Here is a 12,187-nt window from a genome sequence, read left to right on the forward strand (position 1 = left end):
GTATTGAATCAATCAAACAATCTTATTGCTAAAAAATCGTTTATATTTATTCCAATATAAATAGTTAACAATGAAATTACATGTACATTTGCACAAAATTGCGATTGTAGTAATATTAAAGTGAGTTAGGTTAGGTTTAAGTGAAAAGTTGCAAACTTCACTCTGATCGTTTCAACAATGCGTTTCATTCACTCATTATTCGTGTTTAAAAGCAAATCTGTATTTGCAGAAAGAATTGAATGGTAGTCAATTATATCCAACATATAATATTATACCATTGAATCAATTAAGCATTCGTAGTGCTAAAAAAAAAAAAAAAACGTTCATGCTGATTTTACCCAAAATGTTTCTACTATGTTTATCCTTAGCACATGTTGATATGCTAGTATCAACTGTGTTTTGTCATTTACATTTCAAAGAAGGTATTCGCTTCGCGAGATCTTTGACTCAATTACACCAATCTTAGCTCTATAACTTCTTTCCTCCAGTTTTTCGTTTTTGTCAATTGAGAGGGATCAATTAGTAAGAAACGAGATCGATAAGTCAATCGAGCCTGTTCATCGGCGATGAGTGTGTTAAATAACGATTCGTGTTCGCTTTTGAGGGACGAACGTCGCCGCACTGGATTCTTAGGTGCGGCAGCTGTTAATCACGAAGGAATTCGCGCGAAAAATTGCAAACGAGTGGCGCGCACGTACTTTTTCTTTCTCGTTTGAGGCGAACGAGTGTGTAATTCGTTTTAATGTCAGACAGCCGGCATGTCCGAGGGAAACCGCGATACGGTTTATTAGCGCTGCTTAGGGACCACGGTTAACTAAAGAAAGAAACGATAAAACGCTAATCGATTTAAAAACGAGATGCAATAACGCGATGCCAAGAACTACAATATTGTGACTAATATTAAATAATAGAAATTATAATATGTCATAATATTATTAATGATATTATAATTAATTAATAATTAATATAATATTATAATATTATTTTAATTAATTAATAATAAATATAATATTATAATATTATAATGATAGTATATAATTAATAATTAATATAATATTNATATTATTTTAATTAATTAATAATAAATATAATATTATAATATTATAATGATAGTATATAATTAATAATTAATATAATATTATATTATTTTAATTAATTAATAATAAATATAATATTATAATATTATAATGATAGTATATAATTAATAATTAATATAATATTATAATATTATTATATTTTTACTTATTATATTTAATATATTATATTTATATTTATTATATTTATTTTATAATTGTATAGACACTAATTTATGCAAATTCATATTTTCGAAATTACAATGAAAAAAAAATAATAATAATTAGTATACAATATTAATACATATTAATAACAATTATATACGTTATAAAATTGTTATATATAAAGCAATATTTAGTATATTTCATGTACAAAATGTTATAAAAGGCACTATATTTTGGACTTTTTACAAATCATGCATCTTGTGCAATTTTCGCACTTTATTATTTTCGCGCAATAACCTATAAAAACCTTATAATTATATTCTCCGTCTACATTCAGACGAGTTCAGAAATGAAAGATCCGTGGTTGAGGAAGTGTTACATATTTCTTTTAAATTTATTTGAGCAAGCCAACGCAACTTTCATCAAACAATTCTACAGATGTACAATTCTTTTACACATTTGTAAAATTCCTCGCCTCCTCAGGGAGTAACGGCGTCCTCACCGCCATAATTTAATCACGGTCATCTTTTTTTTACTCAGCCGAGGGAGTTTCAGCAACATTAACTCGAAGATTCACGCCGGTTGATTATGCCTCCTCCTGGTTGCTGCTTTCTTTCAAAAACTGGGTACATTCAACTCGTTAAACGTGCGTAACTACGGTCTCTGCTACATTTCTGCCAGTTAAGAGGATAATTGCGACCACGTCATGTCTAGGTTAAAGACGTCCCTATTGCTCTGAAAACGTACATATTCCTCGCGACGCTAGTTGCTAGGGTAAACTACAGGTATTTCAGTCCCAACTTAAGCGTCCGCAGTTCCTCCATTGTAATTTGATCGAGCTCATGTATCTCAAAACATTGGGTTGACACAAATTCGTTCTGTTTATATATTCATTACAGAAATATTACATATTGTGTATATATGATATCTGATTGAATAATTTATGTTTGATATTATATAATTATTTTATAATATTATGTTTTATTATTATTTTGTAATATTATATTATCATTATATTAAATTATAATATATGTAATATTACATTTTATTATTATTTTATGATGTAATATTATATATAATTATTTTATAATATTCTTATATTTTATTACATTTCATGCTATTTTATTATGTTTTGTATTATGTTTATATCATATAATATTATATTACTTTAGATTTTATATTATTTTAATTATTTTGTGATAATTATATATATATATATATATCATTAACATATAAGTGCAATAAATAAGATAAATTTATGTCACAATCCTAGAAACGACAGTCAAAAGAAAGATCGAAGAAAGAAAAGAAGACATTACAAGATGAAATAAATTTAGTTTTCATCTAGATGAAGAATGAATTTTATCATTGTCTGTTCAATGCTTCTAACAATAATAAGATCTCTGTATTACCAACTGTCAGCAAATTGGAAAACTTGTTGCAAATTGAAGAAAAGCGTTCCCTCCGCTAAAAATCGATTCATCCTTGTTTATCGAGATTCTTAGAAATTCTTACAAATTTACGAATTATTTAAAAATGTCCCGATTCTTGGATATCTATTGTTAGCTGTGTCTGTTATTATAGAACAGAGTTGTTTTCCACTTGGACTCTACTAAAATCGTTCTACCCGTTGCATAATCGAATATAACTTCTAACTTTTTTGAGATTACTCGAGACATAGATATGTGTTGATATTGCGACAATTAACACGAATTGTTACTCAACTCGTTATTACTGGCTATTAATTAACCGATTTACCATCAGCAAAGCTGAAATTAATCGGCCTTTAATTGGTTGCTAGTGGCTGAAATTAATCGGATGTTGGAGATTTCGTGACTTTATTCTAACAATGGAAAGAAAAAGTTGCTAAAACAGAGGTCGTAATTTTTGTAATAAAGAAGCAACGCACGAATTTTACTTTCAATATATTCCAACGTTTTCTATAGCGTTAAAAGCGATCATTAAAATGATAAAACCAAAGAGAAGGGGAAGCACAACATTAGCACGAAAACAAGAAAATCTATTAGAAACTCGTCTCAAAATTAATAATAAATAATAATTGCCAAAGCAGTAACTATAATAGTAGCAGTATTAATAATAAATAATAATAATTAACGATAATAAATAATAATTACCAAAGCAGTAATTATTATTTATTACCAACTCCATCTCTTCATTCTCTATTCTCTATTCTCAGAAAACCAAGTCCCATTTCTAAAAATACCGTTTAAACAACACAGTGTGCCACATATTATATCCCGTGCGTATCGAATTATTCTCTGTAAGAAGTGGTGAACAAATGTCAAGCAAAACAGTACTATTTCCGAAACAATACTATTCTTACGTTCGGTTGCCATTTCGGTTTCATTGGCCGTAATCGTATAAAGTTTCCAGATACACGACGAGTTTTCGCTGCTACTATTTTCGATCGGCTATGTTCATTTCGTAAACAGGGCCTTTACATAGACAAAGCCGGCGCGTGTTGGACACAGTTTGTAAGACGCGTGGCCGATCTGTTGGCAGTACTCAGGATGGTCGATTTTTTTGCTCTCGTTTGTCCGGTTGTTGCACAGCCACCGGACACGTAATTTTCTGCCCGAAGCCAACAAACTGTTACAATGTTCGTCGCTATTTGTAGATTAACTTGCTTGCTGATCGTAAATCCGGAATTCTAGTAAATACGCGAGAATCGTTCCCATCTGCTAATATTAAATTTCGTTAATTCACTTTGGTCAATTAAATAAACGATTGTAAAATTTTTCTCCCTCGCAGTTTTTCGCGAGACGATTCTGAGTTTTGCTTGATGTTCGTTTCATCTATATTTTTACGTTGATTTCGACTTAGGCTTTCAATGTTTTACACTGGTATTGGGGCTTATAGTACTGTACAGTATAAAATAAATATTTACATGTTAATGAAACTGCACTGATACTTAAAAAAAAAGTGTATGTATATGATGTATAAAATAAATATATATTAGTCAAACTGTAGTTATTAATGTAGTTTTACTAACATGTATTGTATGTTATATATTATAATACATTATGCATATATTTACTTTTTAATACTGTGTGTAATTGAAGAGAAGAAAGTACATGTATATGATATATAAAGTAAATATCTGTTAGTACACGCACAACTATAATTTTGCCAATATATACTTTTAGACATTATTTTTCCACACTTTTACTATTATACAATTTATTTTATATATTATACATCTATATATATATATATATATATATATATATATATATATATATATATCTTCTCTTCAATTACATAGTATTAGTATAGTTTTACTAATATGTATTGCATGTTATGTATTATAATATATTATATATATATATATATATATATTTATTTTTTAATACTGTATGTAATTGAAAAGAAGAAAGTACATGTATATAATATATAAAACAAATATCTGTTAGTACAACTATAATTTTACCAATATATACTTTTAGACATTATTTTCACACACTTTTACTATTATACAATTATACAATTTACTATTATACAATTTATTTTATATATATACATCTTCTCTTTAATTACACGTATTAGTAAAATTTTACTATTATGTATTTATCTCATTCTTATTCCTATATATATATGTTTTATCTTTATTTATTGTATGTCAGAATAACTTAAAAAGCTGAAAACACTCAATAAAAGAAAAATTTATTTCCCAGCATTACCATAGAATAGATAGAAATTATAAAAATAAAATAGAATCAAACACTGCGTGTATTAATAAACTTGTGCTAATTATGTACTACACAATATTACATTAGCATGATTGGTAAATATTGCTTTGTCCGAACGTAAGATAATAACAGTGATGTTTATAAACATTGTCGAATCCTCTGACAATGTTACGCAGTTTTCATCCTTAAGACAAATTATCGTTAAATATCTTCCTAAACTATTATGTTTAGAACCAATGTGATTTAACATTTTTTTACTTGGAATTTAAGATTCTTTCAATTTATGATGAAAAAAATATACAGTCCAATTAAAAAAAGAATAAAGAAACACACTCAACACACACAAAAAATTGATACGCCATATTTTGTCTCCCTTGAAACAGTTTTTGTATTAAACAATTTTTCATTGGATGCATAATTTAAAAGTTATTTTAGATGTGCAAGTTCACCCTGCACACATGTGTAGTTCACCCTGTATACATGTATTTGTATTACATATTATATACATGTGTTAACATGTATTTGTATTACATATTATATACATGTGTTAACATGTATTTGTATTATATATCGTACACATGAACATCTTTCTCTTCAATTGCTATTAGAATAATCTAAAAAGCTAAAATACTAGCTTAATATTTAAAAGTATTATATTATACCAGCTTAATACTAGCTTAATATTTATAAATATTATATTATTCTAGCTTAATACTAGTTTAATATTTATAAATATTACACTTATAAATATTACAAAAGCTCAAATGCTAGTTTAATATTTATAAATATTATATTATACTAGCTTAATACTAGTTTAATATTTATAAATATTACATTTACTAATTTAATATTTATTAATATTACAAATATTACAAAAGCTAAAATGCTAACTTAAGATTTATAAATATTATATTATAATAGTATAAATATTACATTTACAAATATTACAAAAGTTAAATGCTAGTTTAATATTTATAAACATTATATTATACTAGCTTAACATTTATAAATATTACATTTACAGATATTACAAAAGCTCAAATGCTAGTTTAATATTTATAAATATTATATTATTCTAGCTTAATACTAGTTTAATATTTATAAATATTACATTTACAAATATTAGAAAAGCTAAAATGTTAGCTTAATATTTATAAATATTATATTATACTAGTTTAATACTAATTTCATATTTATAAATATTATATTACACTAGCTTAATACTAAATATTACATTTACAAATATTACAAAAGTTAAATGCTAGTTTAATATTTTTAAACATTATGTTATACTAGCTCAATACTATCTTAATATTTATAAATATTACATTAATACTTATTAATATTTATTTTATGCCTTACACATACGTTTTTACATTAGAATTTCTTCTTCATTAAACACTTTCAACTTCCAAGTTTTATTTTATCACGCGAAAAATCGAAGGAAACGTTTACAAATATTGTTAATACAATTTCACCGACATTTATTCCGGTAACTGTAGAATCACTCCTTTTGTATACTCAAACAACATATACGATTGTCGCTGTCCGAGGGTTAATGATTCGATCGAATGAGTTTCAAAGCGTGGGACGGCACCTTGCATCAACGAGTTATACGAAGGCTTGACGTGGAATGCGAAAGAAAGAAAAAAAAAAAAAAAGAAAAGAGGAAAGAAGAAAGAGGACGAAAGAGGAAGAAAAAGAAGATGCTTGCACGCGGCTCGATTCTTCCTTGGTGGTTCACAGGGTTAAATATACCCTTGTATTTGCATCATACACATTCGCGAATCGAACGAGCGAAAGAGAGAAATAGAGAAAGAAAGAAACAACGAGAGATATATTGACAGATAGGAGAAAATGACTGTGTTAATACTAAATTGAGTCAGTCGATTTACAAAAAATGTAAATTCTGTATCAAAGATGTTAAAGTGCAGAGAAATAGAAAACGGTTTATAACAGTAGCTTGTAATTGTGGCAATAATTAACATTTAAGCCCGTTTAACTTATTGTATTAGTGTGTTATTGTATGAAGGCTGATGCATGTGTTTGAGAAACATTATATTATAAAATTATAAAAACATTATATTATATTATAAAAATTACACGAATATTATTAAACATTATTATTACACGAATATATATATATATATATTACTGTTACACAAATTATAATAATTATTATATAAACGTACGTTTAGGACACAATTATTGTTAAACGTACAATATTATAAAATAAATCATAAATATTATTATTAAATAGTAAACAGTAATATTATTATTAATAGTAAGTAGTAATATTATTTTAGTTAAACAGTAATATTATTATTACTATATTATTAAACATTATTATTACACGAATATATATATTGTTGTTACACAAATTATAATAATTATTATATAAACGTACATTTGGGACACAATTATTGTTAAACGTACAATATTATAAAATAAATCATAAATATTATTATTAAACAGTAAACAGTAATATTATTATTAACAGTAAGTAGTAATATTATTTTAGTTAAACAGTAATATTATTATTACTATACTATTAAACATTATTATTACACGAATATATATATTGTTGTTACACAAATTATAATAATTATTATATAAACGTACATTTGGGACACAATTATTGTTAAACGTACAATATTATAAAATAAATCATAAATATTATTATTAAACAGTAAACAATAATATTATTATTAACAGTAAGTAGTAATATTATTTTAGTTAAACAGTAATATTATTATTACTATACTATTAAACATTATTATTACACGAATATATATATTGTTGTTACACAAATTATAATAATTATTATATAAACGTACATTTGGGACACAATTATTGTTAAACGTACAATATTATAAAATAAATCATAAATATTATTATTAAACAGTAAACAGTAATATTATTATTAACAGTAAGTAGTAATATTATTTCAGTTAAATAATAATATTATTATTAATAGTAAATAGTAAAATTATTTTATTTAAATAGTAATATTATTATTAAACTTTAATTGCACATAAGTTTCTTCAGAATATCATAAATTTAATTCAAATAATTTCCATATCTTCTTTAACTTTCTACACTTTTTACAATTTGTATACGTATTACGTGCAAATATTGAGATTAGTACAATTTACACTGTTATAATAACACTAATAAACAATGAAGTTTCAGATGAAAGTGCGATAACATGTTAGAAATAAGACCGTGTGGTCGTATGGATATGAAAAAAAGAGGAGGGGGATGAAATTTGAGAAAATAATAAACGAATGCAAACGAAAATAAATTCTGAAAAAGAAACGGGAGGGCCTGTGAATATCGAATATCACAAAGGCAGCAGCAACTAGCTTATTAACTCTGGGAGAGAAAAAAGTGAACGAGTCGACACAAGTGACGTATTGACGAAATTTGTCTGTTCCGGTAATAAATAACACAGTCATACAGTATTTTACAGTTACGTAAAGTAACATATTTTTCAGAATAATCATGAAAATATTCACGAACGTGTTATTACAATATACTCGTGTTGTGATATGCTCATGAAACATTTTGAAATTTCATTAGCGCCATAGTGACACACAATTGTCATAACTGGACTGTGGACGTTTATCCATCTTCGCCCGATTTCACAAAAATTACCAGAATCGCTGAAAATAAAAGAAATTTCTTCGTTTTTCTACATTTACAGCAACTTTCGAGCAACTGTAAATTGTAAAACTTCTCCGTTAAACCCGCGTTAAAAATATAAAATCGGCGATCTACTCGTATTACATAACCCGACGTTTATCTCTTGACGGATCAATTGGCGCAATAAAATGGAAAATGGGACGCAAACAGACACGAACTTGAAAATGTCACAGTTTCCCGCAAATAATGTACTAAAAAAAAAAAAGAAAAAAGAAAAAAACAAAGAAAACAAAAAAAAAAAAAAAACAAAATCCATCGTCCACTTTATTACGTAAGCCAGTGTTCACCCCTTAATGGATTCATCGGTACAATGAACGCGCGAACGCTCAAACAAATAGAGAACGAAGTAGAAACGAGACGTGACGGGACGAGACGAGGGACGATGAAAGAGCCCGGTAGAAATGGGAAGACGCGAGCGAGGCATGCGGCGAAAAGGAAGATCGACGTCTTGAGACAAGTGTGTGAGAGAGAGAGAGAGATCGAGAGACACAGCCGTGGAGAAGGTTCAGAGACGTCTGCTATTACAGAGCACCTCCGTGGTCACGGCGCGCACAGCCCGATATGGAGCAATCTCAGATTTCCATCCGTCCAAATCAAGAATATACGCCCTCACCTCCGCTCTCGCTCTCTTCTTCCTCTAAAGAGGCACCTCTTTGCCCCTCTCTGTCTCTCTCTCTCTCTCTCTCTCTCCCCGTTTTTCTCCTACGGAGAGGCGGTGGCGCTGCTCCGGGGTTAGCGCTTATGTTAGTCGCCCGTGCTGGTAACAGTGCCAAAACTGCCTCAAAACAGTCTGCTTGCCTCTGCTCGTCCTTCTCTTCTCTTCCTTTCCTCCCCTCTCTGTCTGCTCCCCCCTCGCTCACTTGCTCTTCCTCTCGTCTGCTCACGTGGTCCGCGCGCACTTGCTCTTCCCCCCGTGGCGCGCGCGCGTTCCACGGGCGCTCGTCGCAGACACGTGCCCTCTGTCGTCCGCCTTCTCGCACCTTGCCTCCTTCGACCACCGATCCTCTTCCACTCTCCAGTCCGTCCGCCAAGCTGGCTTTCCCCGCTTTCCCAGTGTTATTCTCTTCACCGGGTTGAATCGGCGACACCGCTGCCCGCCCGTGACAACAAGTGTCCCGGGCGTGGGTCCCGTGATTCGGGTTCATCGCACTGCCACTGATCGTGTTTCCCGTCCTCGTCGTTCGTCGCTGATTCTCTGTTTGCCTACGAGTTTCGCCGCGCCGCATCGCGTCGTCTGGTTCACTATCGAGTAACACGCTTTCGTTCGTCGTTGTCCATCGACCTTCTCCTCGCTCTGTTTGAACACGCGTGTCGCGAGTGGTCCTCCAACGGAGGACGAAGATCCCTAGGGTCGGCGAATGTCCCGGGTCGATCGAGAAGGATTTACCAGGGTGATTGGTCTTTCAGCAACGTCCGTTCATGTTGCCAGAAAGCAAGTTTCCCGTCACAGGTAATTTTGTTTCACCCATATATATATATATATATATTATATACTCGTGCATACGTGCCATATCGAGTCCGTGTGATTCGATCGATGTGATCTGGTCGAAATTGCGCATCTCGACTTCGCAGCAGCCACCCAGCGAATTTTTGTTCGAGGAAAACGAGACGATGGTCCGAGCTTAGAACTTGGTCGGTTTCTGCGAACGAGGGAGGAGGCGGGAGGATTTTCACAGGGTTCTTTGCTCGACGCCGCGATGTCATCGCCTTGACATATTCCAACGGCATTACAGCTGACTTACCTACCGTTTTTAACCTACTTGCGCCCCTGCCAATTAGAGAGCAAACACACATGCTCGGCCGCGTGCGAGTACTCGCCGCGAATCGTTGTCCACTTGTTGCCCGTAATCGCGTGCACGCGTCGCGTCTCGTGGATATCCGCGAGCATCGACAGATGGATAATTACACTATGTGTATGTTTCGGATATTATAATAGTCAAACGACGATAACTACTTACGATAATTGGATTCGACAGTCCAGCTGTTCGATTCACTCTTTGGCGGGTTGTTTCACACTACGATGATCAGGTTAGAGTCTGATGGTAATTTGTTGATCAATTAGTCGAACGTTTCAGCTCTTAGATTCACATTCGTCAGGCTAGATTTTGAGTTTGGTGGTATTTTGTATCGATCAGTCCATTGAGTTACTTTAATGTGCTTGAATGATAGTTTACAAATATTATAATGTTAAAGTACGTTTCCTTTTTTTTTTTTTTTTTCATTAGAATTTTAATAGTAGAAATAGTAGTAAATAACAATAGACTAATGGTAGAAAGAAGAGGCGCGGTATTATATTGTTGTTATAGTAGCTTTGTTAACGTAATTTAATAATTTAGAAAACTGAAATATAAAATGAGAATTTAACATGAACGTTCTTTTATCTGCAAGTATAAAACAGACATAGGTTAATAAATGTGTAATAATATTTGTATGTAGAATAAGTATAAAGCAAAATAGGTTAATAAACTATTTATTTGTATACTATTTGTATGTAGAATAAGTATAAAAACAAAATAGGTTAATGAACTAATAATATTTGTATGTAGAATAAGTATAGAACAAAATAGGTATAATAAACGTGTAATAATATTTGTATGTAGGATAATTTAAAACACTTGTCCAATATTGTCTACATATTTATCGTATATTTCAAATGTTCTTTTTTTCTTTTTTAAATTCTCCTTAGTTCTTCCATCTTTGAATCGCTAATTAATCACAAGAATATCATTATGAAATTTACATTTTGCATTTTCATTCGAACAGTTGGTTGCCCGCCATTGTACTCTGCAATCATTTCACGAAGATTTTACATTAACAAAACAATTTTTCTCATACTTTGTAAAATTCTTTGGATTGGGCCTTACCGATATATAATGCCCCGTATTTCGAAACCTAACCTAACTTAATCTCTTTCAGTCTCTGTAATTTATAAATATTGATTGATATAATCTATATATCAAATATTTTAAAATATTTTAAAAATTCTATATTTTTTTAACATATTCTACCTTTTACATTCTGTATTGTATATTTTATATTAACATATTCTTGCATTTTTAAATTATTCGTTTCGACCAGTCCGCCATTTACAATTCAGTGCTATACGAAATCACGAATTTCGCAAATAAATAACTCTATTAACGAAACAATTTTTCCGATATTTTGTAACCTAACCTAACGTTTGGTCTCCATTATAAAGAATACTGTGTATCAAAGTGTATTTCAATACTATACTATATTTCAATCTCCGTTATAAAGAATACTATATATCAAACTATATTTCAATCTCTATTATAAAAAATACTATATATCAAACATTTCATAAAATTGTATATTTTTAACATGTTCTATATTTTAGATTAATATATTCTTATATCTAGAGTACAGTGAAATTTTTTACATTACGTATTTCCGATTTTATCGGTTTGTCATTTAACATTAGAACTATCGATGACCAAAGTATAAAAATTGAATCGACGAAGAAGTATGGAGTGCAAATAATAGAAAAAAAGTTCACAATACGACAAAGAATAC

The 12,187-nt window shown here is 30.0% G+C and overlaps 1 protein-coding gene across 4 annotated transcripts in view; it reads left to right on the forward strand.

Moving 5' to 3' along the window:
- LOC122533560 overlaps window positions 1–12,187 on the forward strand; it is an 86,003-nt gene that overhangs the window by 54,880 nt on the left and 18,936 nt on the right. For 3 of the 4 annotated variants that reach the window (XM_043663392.1, XM_043663393.1, XM_043663396.1), the window contains exon 1: window positions 9,898–10,103. The exons of the other annotated variant lie outside the window; for it this stretch is intronic. In XM_043663392.1, coding sequence (XP_043519327.1) covers window positions 10,073–10,103 — 31 coding nt within the window. In that variant the 5' untranslated portion in view covers window positions 9,898–10,072. Of the gene's footprint in view, window positions 1–9,897; window positions 10,104–12,187 lie in introns of those variants that run through there. 4 annotated transcript variants of the gene reach the window in all.

The sequence above is a fragment of the Frieseomelitta varia genome, unplaced genomic scaffold (genome assembly GCF_011392965.1).
Source record: "Frieseomelitta varia isolate USP_RPSP 00005682 unplaced genomic scaffold, Fvar_1.2 scaffold_539, whole genome shotgun sequence".
Lineage (NCBI taxonomy): Eukaryota > Metazoa > Arthropoda > Insecta > Hymenoptera > Apidae > Frieseomelitta > Frieseomelitta varia.